The sequence below is a fragment of the Oncorhynchus gorbuscha genome, unplaced genomic scaffold (genome assembly GCF_021184085.1).
Source record: "Oncorhynchus gorbuscha isolate QuinsamMale2020 ecotype Even-year unplaced genomic scaffold, OgorEven_v1.0 Un_scaffold_3437, whole genome shotgun sequence".
In the NCBI taxonomy this organism is placed as follows: Eukaryota; Metazoa; Chordata; class Actinopteri; order Salmoniformes; family Salmonidae; genus Oncorhynchus; species Oncorhynchus gorbuscha.
The window spans coordinates 1-20,510 of NW_025747670.1; the positions used below are offsets into that span (position 1 = coordinate 1).

Genomic DNA, 20,510 nt, shown 5'->3' on the forward strand with positions numbered 1-20,510 from the left:
TCTCTCTCTCAATGAGGGGAGAGGATGGGGGTGGGGAGGATGGGGGGTGGGGTGGGGCGGGGTGTAGTAGGTTCCTGTCGGTGTCATTGGTTTGGAATTTCCTAAAAAGCTCAAGAAAATTTTGTTCTGTTCCTCCCCTATTTCTGTCATGTTTGTCATTTATTATCATGTCTTGTCCCTGTGCTCCCCATGCTATTCGTTTCCCTCTGCTGGTCTTATTTGGTTCTTTCCCTCCTTCTATCCCTCTCTCCCCCTCCCTCTCTCACTCTCTCGCTCTCTCTTCTCTCTATCGTTCCGTTCCTGCTCCCAGCTGTTCCTATTCCCCTAATCATCATTTAGTCTTCCCACACCTGTTCCCCGATCCTTTCCCTGATTAGAGTCCCTATTTATTCCTTTGTGATCCGTTCCTGTCCCGTCGGTTCCTTGTTTTGTATTCACCATGCTGTGATTGTGTTTCGCCCTGTCCTGTCGTGTTTTTTGCCTTCATCAGATGCTGCGTGTGAGCAGGTGGCTCTATCAACTACGGCCTGCGCCTACCCGAAGCGACCTGCAGTCTGTGGCCGCTTCTCTAGTTATTCCCCTCTACAGACTAGAGGATTTTTGTTATTCCCTGTTTGGATTTAAATAAACTCTGTTTCTGTTAAGTCGCTTTTGGGTCCTCTTTCACCTGCATGACAATTTCTGTGTGACATTACAGGCTACAGAGAGGTGAGTGAAAGACAGAGAGAGAAATGGAGAGGGAGATGGGGGAGAGAGAGGGAGATGGGGGAGAGAGAGGGAGAGAGAGAGAGGGTGATCGGGGAGAGAGAGGGAGATGGGAGATGGGGGAGAGAGAGAGAGAGAGGGAGATGGGGGAGAGAGAGACCCAAATAAGGACAGTAGTGTATAATGGTGTATTAGAAATAGAAAACTGTTTTGATTTATTCTGTGCCACCAGGCGTCTCTCACCACAAACGCACACAGTGTCTCATCTGATGAGCCCATTCTATTGAAAGGGAGCAGGTTACTTACCCAAATGACTTTAGTTTGTGTTTTTTTAACCAGAGTTCTACACTGAGTTTACCAAAACCCAGCAGCATTGCAGTTCTTGACATGAACCGGTGTGTCTGGCTCCTACTAACATACTCTGTTCAAAAGCCACTTAAATAGATTTACCCATTCACCCTCTGAATGGCACACATACACAATCCATGTCTCTAATATCTCAAGGCTTTAAACATCCTGCTTTATCCCGCCCCCCCGCCCCCCCCCCCTCTCCCTTCATCTGCACTGATTGAAGGGGATTTAACAAGTGACATCAATAAGGGATCATAGATTTCACCTGGTCAGTCAATGTCATGGAAAGAGCAGGTGTTCATAATGTTTTGTACACTCAGTGTCTGTGTACAAAAACGTATTGGGACAGTGACATATGTTTAGAAACGTTTAGAAATTACAGCACTTTTGATTTGAAATTATACAACGACTACGAGGTTAAACTGCAAACTGTCAGGTTTAATTTGGTGAACCATTTAGAAATTATAGCACTATTTTTTTTACAAAGTATCACCCATTTTATGGGACCAAAAGTATTGGGATAAATTCACCTCTAGTGTATTAAAGTAGTAAGTATTTGGTCCCATATTCCGAGTACCAGATGATCACATAAAGCTCATGGCTCTACAATCTTGTTGGATACATTTGCTGTTTGTTTTGATTGTTTCAGATGATTTTGGACCCAATAGAAATCACTGGTAAATAGTGTGTTGTGTCACTTTAGAGTCTCTTTTATTATAAATAAGAATATAATATGTTTCTAAACACTTCTACATTCATGTGGATGCGACCGTGATTATGGAGAGTGAGAAGGTTACAGACCCACAAATATCATACCCCCAAGACATGCTAAACTCTCACCATTACAATAACAGGGGAGGTTAGCATTTTATATCATACCTCCAAGACATGCTAACCTCTTACCATTACAATAACAGGGGAGGTTAGCATTTTATATCATATCTCCAAGACATGCTAACCTCTCACCATTACAATAACAGGGGAGGTTAGCATTTTATATCATACCTCCAAGACATGCTAACCTCTTACCATTACAATAACAGGGGAGGTTAGCATTTTATATCATATCTCCAAGACATGCTAACCTCTTACCATTACAATAACAGGGGAGGTTAGCATTTCATATCATATACCTCCAAAACATGCTAACCTCTCACCATTACAATAACAGGGGAGGTTAGCATTTTAAATGATATACCTCCAAGACATGCTAACCTCTTACCATTACAATAACAGGGGAGGTTAGCATTTCATATCATATACCTCCAAAACATGCTAACCTCTCACCATTACAATAACAGGGGAGGGTAGCATTATTGGGCGGTATGATATTTGTGTACCAGAGAGCTAAACAGAACTGAGGAAGTTGATTAGATCTTAACACACACAACATTCCTGAACTACCTCTCTGTAATGTCAGCCCTCCTCCTCCTCTTATACTTGTCCCAAATGGCACACTATTCTCTATATAGTGCACTACGTTTGACCAGTGGCCTATTCCCTATATAGTGCACTACGTTTGACCAGTGGCCTATTCCCTATATAGTGCACTACGTTTGACCAGAGCCCTATTGCCTATGTAGTGCACTACGTTTGACCAGTGACGTTGCACCACATAGGGAATAGGGTGCTGTTTGGGACCTATATTCCAGGAGTTTATAATGTCTCTGTTAATGGTGCATTCAAGTAGTGTTCAGTCAGATTCTCAGATGTACCTCTCCCTCCCTCTGCCCTCTCTATCTCCCTCCCTCTGCCCTCTCTATCTCCCTCTCCATCTCCCTCTCCATCTCCCTCTCCATCTCCCTCTCCATCTCCCTCTCCATCTCCCTCTCTTCGCCCTCTCTATCTCCCTCCCTCTGCCCTCTCTATCTCCCTCTCCATCTCCCTCTCCATCTCCCTCTCCATCTCCCTCTCCATCTCCCTCTCCATCTCCCTCTCCATCTCCCTCTCCATCTCCCTCTCTATCTCCCTCTCTATCTCCCTCTCTATCTCCCTCTGCCCTCTCTATCTCCCTCCCTCTGCCCTCTCTATCTCCCTCCCTCTGCCCTCTCTATCTCCCTCCCTCTGCCCTCTCTATCTCCCTCCCTCTGCCCTCTCTATCTCCCTCCCTCTGCCCTCTCTATCTCCCTCCCTCTGCCCTCTCTATCTCCCTCTCTATCTCCCTCTCCATCTCCCTCTCTATCTCCCTCTCCATCTCCCTCTCTATCTCCCTCTCTATCTCCCTCTCTATCTCCCTCTCTATCTCCATCTGCCCTCTCTATCTCCCTCCCTCTGCCCTCTCTATCTCCCTCTCTCTCCCTCTCTATCTCCCTCTCTCTCCCTCTCTATCTCCCTCTCCCTCTGCCCTCTCTATCTCCCTCCCTCTGCCCTCTCCATCTCCCTCTCCATCTCCCTCTCCATCTCCCTCTCCCTCTCCCTATCTCCCTCTCTATCTCCCTCTCTATCTCCCTCTCTATCTCCCTCTCTCTCCCCCCTCATCTCCCTCTCTATCTCCATCTCCCTCTCCATCTCCCTCTCCATCTCCCTCTCCATCTCCTCTCTCTCTCCCCCTCCATCTCCCTCTCCATCTCCCTCTCTATCTCCCTCTCTATCTCCCTCTCTATCTCCCTCTCTATCTCCCTCTGCCCTCTCTATCTCCCTCTGCCCTCTCTATCTCCCTCTCTATCTCCCTATCTATCTCCCTCTCCATCTCCCTCTCTATCTCCCTCTCTATCTCCCTCTCCATCTCCCTCTCTATCTCCCTCCCTCTGCCCTCTCTATCTCCCTCTATCTCCCTCCCTCTGCCCTCTCCATCTCCCTCTCCATCTCCCTCTCCATCTCCCTCTCCATCTCCCTCTCCATCTCCCTCTGCCCTCTCCATCTCCCTCCCTCTGCCCTCTCTATCTCCCTTTCCATCTCCCTTTCCATCTCCCTTTCCATCTCCCTTTCCATCTCCCTTTCCATCTCCCTTTCCATCTCCCTCTCTATCTCCCTCTCTATCTCCCTCTCTATCTCCCTCTGCCCTCTCTATCTCCCTCCCTCTGCCCTCTCTATCTCCCTCTCCATCTCCCTCTCTATCTCCCTCTCTATCTCCCTCTCTATCTCCCTCTCTATCTCCCTCTCCATCTCCCTCTCTATCTCCCTCTCTATCTCCCTCCCTCTGCCCTCTCTATCTCCCTCCATCTGCCCTCTCCATCTCCCTCTCCATCTCCCTCTGCCCTCTCCATCTCCCTCCCTCTGCCCTCTCTATCTCCCTCTCCATCTCCCTCTCTATCTCCCTCTCCATCTCCCTCCCTCTGCCCTCTCTATCTCCCTCCCTCTGCCCTCTCCATCTCCCTCTGCCCTCTCCATCTCCCTCCCTCTGCCCTCTCTATCTCCCTCCCTCTGCCCTCTCCATCTCCCTCTCTATCTCCCTCCCTCTGCCCTCTCTATCTCCCTCCATCTGCCCTCTCCATCTCTATCTCCCTCTGCCCTCTCTATCTCCCTCTCTATCTCCCTCTCTATCTCCCTCTCTATCTCCCTCCCTCTGCCCTCTCTATCTCCCTCCATCTGCCCTCTCCATCTGCCCTCTCCATCTCCCTCTCTATCTCTATCTCCCTCTGCCCTCTCTATCTCCCTCTCTATCTCCCTCTCTATCTCCCTCTCTATCTCCCTCTCCATCTCCCTCTCTATCTCCCTCTCCATCTCCCTCTCTATCTCCCTCTCTATCTCCCTCCCTCTGCCCTCTCCATCTCCCTCTCTATCTCCCTCCCTCTGCCCTCTCTATCTCCCTCTCTATCTCCCTCTCTATCTCCCTCCCTCTGCCCTCTCTATCTCCCTCCATCTGCCCTCTCCATCTGCCCTCTCCATCTCCCTCTCTATCTCCTCTCTATCTCCTCTCTATCTCCCTCTCTCTCCCCCCTCTATCTCCCTCTCTATCTCCCTCTCTATCTCCCTCTCCATCTCCATCTCCCTCTCCATCTCCCTCTCCATCTCCCTCTCTCCCCCCTCCATCTCCCTCTCCATCTCCCCCTCCATCTCCCTCTCTATCTCCCTCTCTATCTCCCTCTCTATCTCCCTCTCTATCTCCCTCTGCCCTCTCTATCTCCCTCTCTATCTCCCTCTCTATCTCCCTCTCCATCTCCCTCTCTATCTCCCTCTCTATCTCCCTCTCCATCTCCCTCTCTATCTCCCTCTCTATCTCCCTCTCCATCTCCCTCTCTATCTCCCTCCCTCTGCCCTCTCCATCTCCCTCTCCATCTCCCTCTCCATCTCCCTCTCCATCTCCCTCTGCCCTCTCCATCTCCCTCCCTCTGCCCTCTCTATCTCCCTTTCCATCTCCCTTTCCATCTCCCTTTCCATCTCCCTCTCTATCTCCCTCTCTATCTCCCTCTCTATCTCCCTCTCTATCTCCCTCTCTATCTCCCTCTGCCCTCTCTATCTCCCTCCCTCTGCCCTCTCTATCTCCCTCTCCATCTCCCTCTCCATCTCCCTCTCCATCTCCCTCTCCATCTCCCTCTCCATCTCCCTCTCTATCTCCCTCTCTATCTCCCTCTCCATCTCCCTCTCTATCTCCCTCTCTATCTCCCTCTCTATCTCCCTCCCTCTGCCCTCTCTATCTCCCTCCATCTGCCCTCTCCATCTCCCTCTGCCCTCTCCATCTCCCTCCCTCTGCCCTCTCTATCTCCCTCTCCATCTCCCTCTCCATCTCCCTCTCTATCTCCCTCTCCATCTCCCTCCCTCTGCCCTCTCTATCTCCCTCCCTCTGCCCTCTCCATCTCCCTCTGCCCTCTCTATCTCCCTCCCTCTGCCCTCTCTATCTCCCTCCCTCTGCCCTCTCTATCTCCCTCTCCATCTCCCTCTCTATCTCCCTCCCTCTGCCCTCTCTATCTCCCTCCATCTGCCCTCTCCATCTCCCTCTCTATCTCCCTCTCTATCTCCCTCTCTATCTCCCTCCCTCTGCCCTCTCTATCTCCCTCCATCTGCCCTCTCCATCTGCCCTCTCCATCTCCCTCTCTATCTCTATCTCCCTCTGCCCTCTCTATCTCCCTCTCTATCTCCCTCTCTATCTCCCTCTCTATCTCCCTCTCCATCTCCCTCTCTATCTCCCTCTCTATCTCCCTCCCTCTGCCCTCTCCATCTCCCTCTCTATCTCCCTCCCTCTGCCCTCTCTATCTCCCTCCATCTGCCCTCTCCATCTCCCTCTCTATCTCCCTCTCTATCTCCCTCTCTATCTCCCTCTCTATCTCCCTCCCTCTGCCCTCTCTATCTCCCTCCATCTGCCCTCTCTATCTCCCTCTCTATCTCCCTCCCTCTGCCCTCTCTATCTCCCTCCCTCTGCCCTCTCTATCTCCCTCCCTCTGCCCTCTCTTCGCCCTCTGCCCTCTCTCTCTCCCTCCCTCTCTCTCTCCCTCCCTCTCTCCATCACTCCCTCTCTCCATCACTCCCTCTCTCCATCACTCCCTCTCTCCATCACTCCCTCTGCCCTCCCTCTCTCCATCTCCCTCTGCCCTCCCTCTCTCCATCTCCCTCTCTCTCTCTCTCCCTCCCTCTCTCTCTCTCTCCCTCCCTCCCTCCCTCTCGCCATCACTCCCTCTGCCCTCCCTCTCTCTCCCTCCCTCTCTCTCTCCCTCCCTCTCTCCATCACTCCCTCTCTCCATCTCCCTCCCTCTCTCCATCTCCTCTCTCTCTCCCTCCCTCTCTCTCTCCCTCCCTCTCTCCATCAATCCATCTGCCCTCCCTCAATCCCTCTGCCCTCTCTCCCTCCCTCCCTCAATCCCTCTGCCCTCTCTCCCTCTCTCTCTCCATCAATCCCTCTGCCCTCTCTCCCTCAATCCCTCTGCCCTCTCTCCCTCTCTCTCTCCCTCAATCCCTCTGCCCTCTCTCCCTCTCTCTCTCCCTCCATCCCTCTGCCCTCTCTCCCTCCCTCTCTCCCTCAATCCCTCTGCCCTCTCTCCCTCCATCCCTCTGCCCTCTCTCCCTCTCTCTCTCCCTCCATCCCTCTGCCCTCTCTCCCTCTCCCTCTCCCTCTCTCTCTCCCTCCATCCCTCTGCCCTCTCTCCCTCTCTCCCTCAATCCCTCTGCCCTCCCTCCCTCCCTCCCTCCCTCCCTCCCTCCCTCCCTCCCTCCCTCCCTCCCTCCATCAATCCATCTGCCCTCTCTCCCTCCCTCTCTCCATCAATCCCTCTGCCTCTCTCCCTCTCTCTCTCCATCAATCCCTCTGCCCTCTCTCCCTCTCTCTCTCCATCAATCCCTCTGCCCTCTCTCCCTCTCTCTCTCCATCAATCCCTCTGCCCTCTCTCCCTCCCTCTCTCCATCAATCCCTCTGCCCTCTCTCCCTCCCTCTCTCCATCAATCCCTCTGCCCTCTCTCTCTCCATCAATCCCTCTGCCCTCTCTCCCTCCCTCTCTCCCTCAATCCATCTGCCCTCTCTCCCTCCCTCTCTCCATCCCTCTGCCCTCTCTCCCTCCCTCCCTCCCTCTCTCCCTCCCTCTCTCCATCAATCCCTCTGCCCTCTCTCCCTCCCTCTCTCCATCAATCCCTCTGCTCTCCCTCCCTCCCTCCATCAATCCATCTGCCCTCTCTCCCTCTCTCCCTCTCTCTCTCCATCAATCCCTCTGCCCTCTCTCCCTCCATCAATCCCTCTGCCCTCTCTCCCTCTCTCTCTCCCTCAATCCATCTGCCCTCTCTCCCTCCCTCTCTCCATCCCTCTGCCCTCTCTCCCTCCCTCCCTCCCTCTCTCCATCAATCCCTCTGCCCTCTCTCCCTCCCTCTCTCCATCAATCCCTCTGCTCTCCCTCCCTCCCTCCATCAATCCATCTGCCCTCTCTCCCTCTCTCCCTCTCTCTCTCCATCAATCCCTCTGCCCTCTCTCCCTCCCTCTCTCCATCAATCCCTCTGCCCTCCCTCCCTCTCTCCATCAATCCCTCTGCCCTCTCTCCTCTAACTTTTTCAACCCCACTCTCTACCCCTTCCTTCTTTTTCACTCCTCCAGCTCCCCCCGACTCTGAGTGGTACGTGTTTACTCAGAGGAAGGGAGAGTTTCTTATCAGAAGGGAAATACAAACACACACAGAGTTTCTATCCATCAGAAACAACAGGACTGCTGCTGCTGGGAGAGGAGAGGCAGAGTGAGGCATGAAACAGACAAAGTTAAAGCTCTGGTTAAAAGTAGTATGTAGGGAATAGGGAGTCATTTGGGACATGAATACCCTTGGCCTTGGTACTGACTACTCTGGTTTTAAAGTAGTATGTAGGGAATAGGGAGTCATTTGGGACATGAATACCCTTGGCCTTGGTACTGACTACTCTGGTTTTAAAGTAGTATGTAGGGAATAGGGAGTCATTTGGGACATGAATATTGACACACTAGTGCAGAACAACATCCCCACCAAACAATGTAATATGATTAGTAGGTGTAATCTAGAGTCAAAGATGCCCTGCTATTGACACACTAGTGCTGAACAACATCCCCACCAAACAATGTAATATGATTAGTAGAGTCAAAGATGCCCTGCTATTGACACTAGTGCTGAACAACATCCCCACCAAACAATGTAATATGATTAGTAGAGTCAAAGATGCCCTGCTATTGACACACTAGTGCTGAACAACATCCCCACCAAACAATGTAATATGATTAGTAGAGTCAAAGATGCCCTGCTATTGACACACTAGTGCAGAACAACATCCCCACCAAACAATGTAATATGATTAGTAGAGTCAAAGATGCCCTGCTATTGACACACTAGTGCTGAACAACATCCTCACCTGGAACAAGGTCATTTGTATATTATTAACAGAAGTCTAGTTTCACTGTATATTATCTGACACCATAACTTAATAAGGAAATGTGAAATGAAGTATTATGTGTCATAGCTGACTAAGATCACCAATGGTCAGAGATAGTGAAAGAAAACGCAGGCAATAACACTGTAAAATGAATTAAATCCATGATATATATATATATATGCACATATAGAAACCATGGAAACCATGGAGTAGTAGGTGTAAAATGAATTAAATCCATGATATATATATATGTAATGAATTTCCTCCTCTTCTTCCGAAGAGGAGAGGCGAAACGGATCAGAGGACCAATACGCGGCGTGGTAAGTGTCCATGGTTCTTTTTAATACGTTAAGGTACACATGAACAACTGACTACAAAAAAACAATAAATGTGAAAACTCAAAACAGTCCTATCTGGTGCAATCACAGAGACAGAAACAATCACCCACAAACACACAGTGAAACCCAGGCTACCTAAGTATGATTCTCAATCAGAGACAACTAATGACACCTGCCTCTGATTGAGAACCATACTAGGCTGAAACATAGAAATACACAAAACATAGAAAAACAAACATAGACTGCCCACCCAACTCACGCCCTGACCATACTAACTAAATACAAAACACAGGAAATAAAGGTCAGAACGTGACAATATATATATATATATGCACATATAGAAACCATGGAAACCATGGAATAGTAGGTGTAAAATGAATTAAATCCATGATATATATATACACATATAGAAACCATGGAAACCATGGAATAGTAGGTGTGTCCTACTATTGGCACAGCATAATAGTTGATGTCTTCACTGTTATTCTACAATGTAGAAAATAGTACGAATAAAGAAAAACCCTTTAATGTGTAGGTGGATCCAAACTGTTGATTTAAGGCAAAATCATAAAGTTACAAGGTAATATTATCAAAGTATTGTTGTCATGGCTATCAATCAATCAATAATTGTATTTATTTATTAATCAGTAGTTAGCAGAAAGTGGACAGACAGCCACCAATCACAGTGGGAGGGATTTTGAAGAAGAAAAAAATAAAAGCACATGTATTCAGCCAATCAGTGGGTTCAGGAAGTGGTCTTAAAGCCAATGAATGAGTTGGAGGAGCAGCATAGCCACCAAGGCACTTGCAGCAGCCTGACAGGAAGCTCCTGAGGAGGGAAACAGAAGTTTAGGCTGCGTTTACACAGGCAACACAATTCTGATCATTTGACAATAATTTGGCATGTCTGATATACATCTGAATTTTTTTCCCCAATATGTCAACAGCTCAAAAAACGACATGAGTTTATCTTTTGAGTTTTGATTTAAACTACATTCGTATGTGGATCTCAATCCTGATACAATTCCCATACTCCATATACAAGGATGCTCAGATTCATTTTTTTTTTTACTTCTGAAGTGGTTTTGCATATGACCTACCGTTACCAAGACTACCACCCCAAAGGTTAACGGAACAGAGAGAGGAAATGAGCATTGCATCCTTCCTCTGCTCCAAGATGGCATAGCATTTTAGATGTCTTTTGTCCTTGTCCGTATATATATGTATATATTTCTACAACTTTCTTCGCATACCTTTTTATTTATATTTTTGATTTTCTATAAACTCATCTTCAAAACACTCTCCTGCAACCCGCCTAACCAACTTATATTTATAAAAAAAGAAAGTATTATTTACCTCAAATCTGTAATCCTCCATAGAAGCTAGCCAGAAGCTAGCCAGAAGCTAATCCAGAAGCTAGCCAGAAGCTAATCCAGAAGCTAGCCAGAAACTAATCCAGAAGCTAGCCAGAAACTAATCCAGAAGCTAGCCAGAAGCTAATCCAGAAACTAGCCAGAAGATAATCCAGAAGCTAGCCTGAAGCTAATCAGAAGCTAGTTAGCTTCTTTACTGGCTAATCGTTAGTATTCAGCTAACCACAGTTTGTGATCATCAGCTACCCTTTAGCTCGAAAATCTATCGCCAGTTTTGTACGGTGCGGCTCGGAACATACCGGACCCATTTTTCTCTCCATGTCCCCGGATTTCAACCACTAACTCTGGACATTCATACCTGGATCTCGCAGCTAGCTAGCTGCTATCCGTGTGACTATCGGCTTACGTCGATTCCGGAGCAAACATCAATTATTCCGGAGCTAGCCAGCTGAAGAGTTCCATCAGTCACTCCTGGGCTACAATCACCTATCCTCCCCACCAGGCCTTCACAACTGGACTACCGACGTTATCTACCCGAGGGAGTTATCTGCTGCCCTATCAGAGACTACATCAGTGTTAGTGCTGCCCTATCAGAGACTACATCAGTGTTAGTGCTGCCCTATCAGAGACTACATCAGTGTTAGTGCTGCCCTATCAGAGACTACTTCAGTGTTAATGCTGCCCTATCAGAGACTACATCAGTGTTAGTGCTGCCCTATCAGAGACTACATCAGTGTTAGTGCTGCCCTATCAGAGACTACATCAGTGTTAGTGCTGCCCTATCAGAGACTACATCAGTGTTAGTGCTGCCCTATCAGAGACTACATCAGTGTTAGTGCTGCCCTATCAGAGACTACATCAGTGTTAATGCTGCCCTATCAGAGACTACATCAGTGTTACTGCTGCCCTATCAGAGACTACATCAGTGTTAGTGCTGCCCTATCAGAGACTACATCAGTGTTACTGCTGCCCTATCAGAGACTACATCAGTGTTACTGCTGCCCTATCAGAGACTACATCAGTGTTACTGCTGCCCTATCAGAGACTACATTAGTGTTACTGCTGCCCTATCAGAGACTACATTAGTGTTAATGCTGCCCTATCAGAGACTACATCAGTGTTAGTGCTGCCCTATCAGAGACTACATCAGTGTTACTGCTGCCCTATCAGAGACTACATCAGTGTTAGTGCTGCCCTATCAGAGACTACATCAGTGTTAGTGCTGCCCTATCAGAGACTACATCAGTGTTAGTGCTGCCCTATCAGAGACTACATCAGTGTTAGTGCTGCCCTATCAGAGACTACATCAGTGTTAGTGCTGCCCTATCAGAGACTACATCAGTGTTAGTGCTGCCCTATCAGAGACTACATCAGTGTTAGTGCTGCCCTATCAGAGATTACATCAGTGTTAGTGCTGCCCTATCAGAGACTACATCAGTGTTAGTGCTGCCCTATCAGAGACTACATCAGTGTTAGTGCTGCCCTATCAGAGACTACATCAGTGTTAGTGCTGCCCTATCAGAGACTACATCAGTGTTACTGCTGCCCTATCAGAGACTACATCAGTGTTACTGCTGCCCAATCAGAGACTACATCAGTGTTACTGCTGCCCTATCAGAGACTACATCAGTGTTACTGCTGCCCTATCAGAGACTACATCAGTGTTACTGCTGCCCTATCAGAGACTACATCAGTGTTAGTGCTGCCCTATCAGAGACTACATCAGTGTTAGTGCTGCCCTATCAGAGACTACATCAGTGTTACTGCTGCCCTATCAGAGACTACATCAGTGTTACTGCTGCCCTATCAGAGACTACATCAGTGTTAGTGCTGCCCTATCAGAGACTACATCAGTGTTAGTGCTGCCCTATCAGAGACTACATCAGTGTTAGTGCTGCCCTATCAGAGACTACATCAGTGTTAGTGCTGCCCTATCAGAGACTACATCAGTGTTACTGCTGCCCTATCAGAGACTACATCAGTGTTACTGCTGCCCTATCAGAGACTACATCAGTGTTAGTGCTGCCCTATCAGAGACTACATCAGTGTTAGTGCTGCCCTATCAGAGACTACATCAGTGTTAGTGCTGCCCTATCAAATCAAATCAAATCAAATCAAATCAAATTTTATTTGTCACATACACATGGTTAGCAGATGTTAATGCGAGTGTAGCGAAATGCTTGTGCTTCTAGTTCCGACAATGCAGTGATAACCAACAAGTAATCTAACTAACAATTCCAAAACTACTGTCTTATACACAGTGTAAGGGGATAAGGAACATGTACATAAGGATATATGAATGAGTGATGGTACAGAGCAGCATACAGTAGATGGTATCGAGTACAGTATATACATATGAGATGAGTATGTAGACAAAGTAAACAAAGTGGCATAGTTAAAGTGGCTAGTGATACATGTGTTACATAAGGATGCAGTCGATGTTGTAGAGTACAGTATATACATATGTATATGAGATGAATAATGTAGGGTAAGTAACATTATATAAGGTAGCATTGTTTAAAGTGGCTAGTGATATATCAGAGACTACATCAGTGTTAGTGCTGCCCTATCAGAGACTACATCAGTGTTAGTGCTGCCCTATCAGAGACTACATCAGTGTTAGTGCTGCCCTATCAGAGACTACATCAGTGTTAGTGCTGCCCTATCAGAGACTACATCAGTGTTAGTGCTGCCCTATCAGAGACTACATCAGTGTTACTGCTGCCCTATCAGAGACTACATCAGTGTTACTGCTGCCCTATCAGAGACTACATCAGTGTTAGTGCTGCCCTATCAGAGACTACATCAGTGTTACTGCTGCCCAATCAGAGACTACATCAGTGTTACTGCTGCCCTATCAGAGACTACATCAGTGTTAGTGCTGCCCTATCAGAGACTACATCAGTGTTAGTGCTGCCCTATCAGAGACTACATCAGTGTTAGTGCTGCCCTATCAGAGACTACATCAGTGTTAGTGCTGCCCTATCAGAGACTACATCAGTGTTAGTGCTGCCCTATCAGAGACTACATCAGTGTTAGTGCTGCCCTATCAGAGACTACATCAGTGTTAGTGCTGCCCTATCAGAGACTACATCAGTGTTAGTGCTGCCCTATCAGAGACTACATCAGTGTTACTGCTGCCCTATCAGAGACTACATCAGTGTTACTGCTGCCCTATCAGAGACTACATCAGTGTTAGTGCTGCCCTATCAGAGACTACATCAGTGTTAATCAGGAACAGGGTTGGAGTTTAAACCTTCAGGAGGGCATCTCTCCAGGAACAGGGTTGGAATTAAAACCTACAGGAGGGTATCTCTCCAGGAACAGGGTTGGAGTTAACCTACAGGAGGGTAGCTCTCCAGGAACAGGGTTGGAGATAAAACCTACAGGAGGGTAGCTCTCCAGGAACAGGGTTGGAGATAAGACCTACAGGAGGGTAACTCTCCAGGAACAGGGTTGGAGTTAACCTACAGGAGGGTAACTCTCCAGGAACAGGGTTGGAGATAAGACCTACAGGAGGGTAGCTCTCCAGGAACAGGGTTGGAGTTAAAACCTACAGGAGGGTAGCTCTCCAGGAACAGGGTTGGAGTTAAAACCTACAGGAGGGTAGCTCTCCAGGAACAGGGTTGGAGTTAAAACCTACAGGAGGGTAGCTCTCTAGGAACAGGGTTGCTCTATGTTAGCAGTATGGGGGGGGGCATTGAATAGTCATGAGGTCTGAGTTGACCTGCTCTATGTTAGCAGTATATGGGGGGGGGGGGGGACACATCGTATATAGTCATGAGCTGTGTCAGGTTTCAAATAACATAAACACACCTGGAATGTCAACATCACAGTGCATTTCGCTACACTCGCATTAACATCTGCTAACCATGTGTATGTGACAAATAAAATTGGATTTGATTTGATTTGATTTGTGTTGAGTAAAATACCAATGATTATGTGAAAGGTCATGTCACATTGGAGTCATTGGGCTTCTCTTCGGAGTTAGTGTTTCTATGTGGTGATGCTCCTCTTCAGTTCCAAAGAGGAGCTTTTCATTACAAGGAGAGCGCGGTCACAGAGGTTTTTCATTATACCATGTGTGAATTCTATTGTTTCATTTTTAATATATATATATTTTTCCATAACAGGACCTTCTCGACAGACCAAGACCGATGGACGACCGAATCTATCAACCTACCAACCAACCAAACTATCATCCAACTAACCTAACAACCAATCAATCTTCCAACTTACCAACCATCCGACCAATCATCCATCCATCTCACCTGTGACCTCCACGTTAACAGTACAGGTGCTGTTTCCCAGGAGGTTTCTGGCGATGCAGGTGTAATCTCCAGAGTGAGACTTGGCAATGTTGGTGATGGTCACTACGGATCTCTCTTCCATGGGGTTGGAGTCGGCTTGGGAGAGCAACCAATCGTACGAGGGGGCAGGGTTACCTTTTGCACTACAGTTAAGTGATAGGGTGTCGCCCTCCGTGATGCTCATGGAGAAACATCCAGGACTCATAGTGATCTGAGGCTTGTCTGGGGGGGGGGGATGAAACAAGTTGATTAATGAGCGATAAAGAGATGAGAAACAAGTTGATTCATGAGAGAAAATGAAGTGAAAACAGCATCTGTCAACGTCATGACTCGTCTGGTGTCTAACTAACTGTTGTACTAAATGTGTGTAGACAGAGAACCAGAAGGACTCACAGTGCACGTTGGTGTTGAGGCGGTCTGAGTCCATTACAGGAGGAGGTTGGGGTCCCTCTGGTCCCAGATCCAACATGGCTGAACACAACAACTGGGCCCCGTCATCATCTCTACCAGGGGTGAAGTCCAGGGTGTAGGTCCCATTCTGTGGTGTGTTGATGTTGTCCTTGGATTTCTGTTGTGTGTCTAATTCTGTCTGTTCACCAGTGGCACTGATTTTGTAGAAGGTCACCGTGAGTCTCCCAATAGGAGCGATGTTCTGGACAAGACACTGCAGCAGGTACTGATCCCCCTCAACCATCGGATCAGGGTACTTCCTGTAGCTGATGGAGACACGGTCTGGAAGCTCTGTGGAGGAATGGAAACACACAGTGATTAACAGTGCAGAGCCATACTAAGAATACATTCAGAAACACCAGAGAAGATAAGAGAGAGATGTCACTCACTATAAACTGTGATGTTTAGCTGTTTCTGACACAGGCCTCCGTCTGTGAAGCATGAAGGTTTGATCTTCCAGTCAGTCATACTGTCAAATCAAATGAAATATTTAAAGTGTATTTAAAATAAATCAATTAAAATAAAAAACAGAAGGCAACACAAGCGATGAATAAATGTATAGAATAACACCTCATTAAAGACCATCGAAGCTAAATAACATTAAAGTCAAACTAAAAAGGTGTTGTTGTTTTTTTACTAGCTTTAAAAGTCTCAGCTGTGTCTGCCTCTCTCACCTGTCCACCCTCAGCTGTCTGCCTCTCTCACCTGTCCACCTTCAGCTGTGTCTGCCTCTCTCACCTGTCCACCCTCAGCTGTCTGCCTCTCTCACCTGTCCACCTTCAGCTGTGTCTGCCTCTCTCACCTGTCCACCCTCAGCTGTGTCTGCCTCTCTCACCTGTCCACCCTCAGCTGTGTCTGCCTCTCTCACCGGTCCACCCTCAGCTGTGTCTGCCTCTCTCACCTGTCCACCCTCAGCTGTGTCTGCCTCTCTCACCTGTCCACCCTCAGCTGTGTCTGCCTCTCTCACCTGTCCACCCTCAGCTGTGTCTGCCTCTCTCACCGGTCCACCCTCAGCTGTGTCTGCCTCTCTCACCTGTCCACCCTCAGCTGTGTCTGCCTCTCTCACCTGTCCACCCTCAGCTGTGTCTGCCTCTCTCACCTGTCCACCCTCAGCTGTGTCTGCCTCTCTCACCTGTCCACCCTCAGCTGTGTCTGCCTCTCTCACCGGTCCACCCTCAGCTGTGTCTGCCTCTCTCACCTGTCCACCCTCAGCTGTGTCTGCCTCTCTCACCTGTCCACCCTCAGCTGTCTGCATCTCTCTTACCTGTCCACCTTCAGCTGTGTCTGCCTCTCTCACCGGTCCACCTTCAGCTGTCTGCCTCTCTCACCTGTCCACCCTCAGCTGTCTGCCTCTCTTACCGGTCCACCTTCAGCTGTCTGCATCTCTCACCTGTCCACCTTCAGCTGTGTCTGCCTCTCTCACCTGTCCACCTTCAGCTGTGTCTGCCTCTCTCACCGGTCCACCTTCAGCTGTCTGCCTCTCTTACCTGTCCACCTTCAGCTGTCTGCCTCTCTTACCGGTCCACCTTCAGCTGTGTCTGCCTCTCTCACCGGTCCACCTTCAGCTGTCTGCCTCTCTTACCGGTCCACCTTCAGCTGTGTCTGCCTCTCTCACCGGTCCACCTTCAGCTGTCTGCCTCTCTTACCTGTCCACCTTCAGCTGTGTCTGCCTCTCTCACCGGTCCACCTTCAGCTGTCTGCCTCTCTCACCTGTCCACCTTCAGCTGTGTCTGCCTCTCTCACCGGTCCACCCTCAGCTGTGTCTGCCTCTCTTACCTGTCCACCTTCAGCTGTGTCTGCCTCTCTCACCGGTCCACCTTCAGCTGTCTGCCTCTCTCACCTGTCCACCCTCAGCTGTGTCTGCCTCTCTTACCTGTCCACCCTCAGCTGTCTGCATCTCTCACCTGTCCACCCTCAGCTGTGTCTGCCTCTCTCACCTGTCCACCCTCCAGCGTAGGATCTTCACCTTGTTGTCTGTTAGACCAACCCCTCCCTGGGTGGCTTCCCAGCCCATCTCTACAGGGGTATCTGAGCTGCAGTTAGAGGAGGCTGGGTCTCCATGCTTCACCACCAGCCTGGCAGGACTGACCACCAGGCACTCAGCATCTGGAAGACCAAGGACAAGTGAAAACTTTATTGTTCTGTTATTGTTGATTTTATTGTTCAAACCAAACATTGTTTTAGGCTTTCTGGAACCGCAGCCTTCTGTTCAGATGTATTACCATGGAAACGGAACTCTGTTGGTCGGTCTATAACGTCTCATAGAGCCTCTTCTCATAATATGAACTCTGTTGGTCGGTCTATAACGTCTCATAGAGCCTCTTCTCATAATATGAACTCTGTTGGTTGGTCTATAACGTCTCATAGAGCCTCTTCTCATAATATGAACTCTGTTGGTCGGTCTATAACTTCTCATAGAGCCTCTTCTCATAATATGAACTCTGTTGGTCGGTCTATAACGTCTCATAGAGCCTCTTCTCATAATATGAACTCTGTTGGTCGGTCTATAACGTCTCATAGAGCCTCTTCTCATAATATGAACTCTGTTGGTTGGTCTATAACTTCTCATAGAGCCTCTTCTCATAATATGAACTCTGTTGGTCGGTCTATAACTTCTCATAGAGCCTCTTCTCATAATATGAACTCTGTTGGTCGGTCTATAACGTCTCATAGAGCCTCTTCTCATAATATGAACTCTGTTGGTCGGTCTATAACTTCTCATAGAGCCTCTTCTCATAATATGAACTCTGTTGGTCGGTCTATAACGTCTCATAGAGCCTCTTCTCATAATATGAACTCTTGCAGAACATGTCTTGCAGTATAACGATACACCAAATGTTGACAAAATGTGGACTTGGGAACAGGAGCGGAGAAATATGAATTCTTTATTTCTGCCTACTTGAGAGAATACAAAGCTCCGTTAGATACCATCTGTAGAGGTGCCGTCTATTTCTGCCTACTTGAGAGAATACAAAGCTCCGTTAGATACCATCTGTAGAGGTGCCGTCTTCATCATTAAACATCATAAAACATGATAGTATTTCAACCACATAAAAGCCGAACTGTAATCTCATCAGAAACATATTGGGGTTTCATTTTCACAGCTTTCTGTCTCCTTTACAACCGCTCAAATTGATGTCATTTGGACATTTTGCACAGAAAATCTTTTCCGTTTTTATTTTTGTTTCGTCATTGTATTTTCTCGCCGGTCCCCAAACGTCGAAAGATGACAGCGGGAACCTTACGGATGTCAACTAGATTGATAGCGTTCATCCTATCGATCTATTACATTATTATGTTGATCAAGGGTTTATTTAGTATTCTAGGTCAACATATAATGACGAAGGAGAAGCTACATGCATCTAATTATAGAATAGTCGACTAACAAATAGCCTACCAAAATGTAGGAAATTATCATTTATCTCTAAATCAGGTTAAAAAAAACTAATCCCCCTGTCAAAAAAATCGTTCCGCTCTCTTTGACTGTAGCCTATTGCATATTTTCTATATTAGCGGGTTAGGGTTGAGTGCGGCCCTCAGATTTTCACTTTATCACATCTAGTCAGGTTGTTGTGGATGGGTTATTAGTAATTCCGGGCGGTTGCGGGTGAACAAACAGCTGACCTGAGCACCACTAACACCTACACACACATGGAATTTAGTACGTCATTGAACCATGGCAGGAGGGAGGATGTATTCCTAAAGAATTCAACCATTCACTGTCAGTCATTAGTTATCTAAAATACTTTAAATCAAATGCACAGTACCAACATTTATTTAAGGAAATAAAACAGGAAAAAAATACCTAAACTATTAAACTCAACTTAATTCCGCCACAGAGTTGTGGAATTAGACAGAAGTCTAACTTACCGGTGAAGTCACAATACAGAGACAATGATGAAATAAGTAGACCAAATAAAATCGCCATTTTCCATCGAACTAACAACGAACGTCCCTCCGCGAAGTCTTCCGCTTTTCTGTTCGACGAGCTGAAGAAGAAATGCGCTCGTTCTGCTTTGCAGAAGACCGTTGAAAGTGAAAGTATTCTAGACTGGAAAACGCCCCAACGACCCCTCCTCTTCCTCCTCTTCCTCTCTCTCTCTCTCTCTCTCTCTCTCTCTCTCTCTGAGTCTTCTATTATCTACAGCAGTGGTATTCATAGTCGGGGTCACGAACTCGAGGGAGAACTGCAGTGCACTCGTCCAAAGCATAAATAAGAGTATAGATTATTGTATGGGACAATAGGAGAGGATAGAGGGCAGGGGTGGAGAGGAAGAGGCAGCAGGGCAGATATATCAACCAACATCTGCATTGTCACACACATCATTCTATCACTGACACTGGTGTCCAAATCTATCTGAGAGAGAGAGAGAGAGAGAGAGAGAGAGAGAGAGAGAGAGAGAGAGAGAGAGAGAGAGAGAGAGAGAGAGAGAGAGAGAGAGAGAGAGAGAGAGAGAGAATTAAGGTCAGTAGTCTATAATGGACACCTAGGTTAGAGGTGTCTTCCATCAAACAGTAACCCAGACCAGGACAGTAGTCTATAATGGAGTGTTGTTTAGGTTAGAGGTGTCTCTTTAATCAAACAGTAACAGTGACCCAGATCAGGGCAGTAGTCTATAATGGAGTGTTGTTTAGGTTAGAGGTGTCTCTTTAATCAAACAGTGACCCAGATCAGGTCAGTAGTCTATAATGGAGTGTTGTTTAGGTTAGAGGTGTCTCTTTAATCAAACAGTAACAGTAACAGTGACCCAGATCAGGGCAGTAGTCTATAATGGAGTGTTGTTTAGGTTAGAGGTGTCTCTTTAATCAAACAGTAACAGTAACAGTGACCCAGATCAGGACAGTAGTCTATAATGGAGTGTTGTTTAGATTAGAGGTGTCTCTTTAATCAAACAGTAACAGTAACAGTGACCCAGATCAGGACAGTAGTCTATAATGGAGTGTTGTTTAGGTTAGAGGTGTCTCTTCCATCAAACAGTAACAGTAACAGTGACCCAGATCAGGACAGTAGTCTATAATGGAGTGTTGTTTAGGTTAGAGGTGTCTCTTCCATCAAACAGTGACCCAGATCAGGACAGTAGTCTATAATGGAGTGTTGTTTAGGTTAGAGGTGTCTCTTTAATCAAACAGTAACAGTGACCCAGATCAGGGCAGTAGTCTATAATGGAGTGTTGTTTAGGTTAGAGGTGTCTCTTCCATCAAACAGTAACAGTAACCCAGACCAGGTCAGTAGT

At 47.4% G+C, this 20,510-nt stretch overlaps 1 protein-coding gene across 1 annotated transcript; it reads right to left on the reverse strand.

Moving 5' to 3' along the window:
* Positions 1–9,523: 9,523 nt before the first annotated feature.
* LOC124027656 (neuronal growth regulator 1-like) lies at positions 9,524–19,358 on the reverse strand. Its single transcript, XM_046340021.1, has 6 exons — positions 19,147–19,358; positions 17,214–17,382; positions 15,666–15,745; positions 15,220–15,567; positions 14,788–15,048; positions 9,524–9,972 (listed from the first exon to the last, which is right to left on the reverse strand). Exons 1-6 carry the CDS (start codon positions 19,202–19,204, stop codon positions 9,902–9,904), a joined length of 987 nt encoding a protein of 328 aa, XP_046195977.1. The 5' UTR covers positions 19,205–19,358; the 3' UTR covers positions 9,524–9,901.
* Between the last annotated feature and the right edge of the window lie 1,152 nt (positions 19,359–20,510).

Coding starts and splice junctions, on each gene's coding strand:
- LOC124027656 (XM_046340021.1), bottom strand. CDS start 19,204: ATGGCGATTTTATTTGGTCTACTTATTTCATCATTGTCTCTGTATTGT. Junction 15,746..17,213: donor CTACGCTGGAGGGTGGACAG/GTGAGAGAGGCA, acceptor TTGATTTGACAG/TATGACTGACTGGAAGATCA. Junction 15,568..15,665: donor GCTAAACATCACAGTTTATA/GTGAGTGACATC, acceptor ATTCCTCCACAG/AGCTTCCAGACCGTGTCTCC.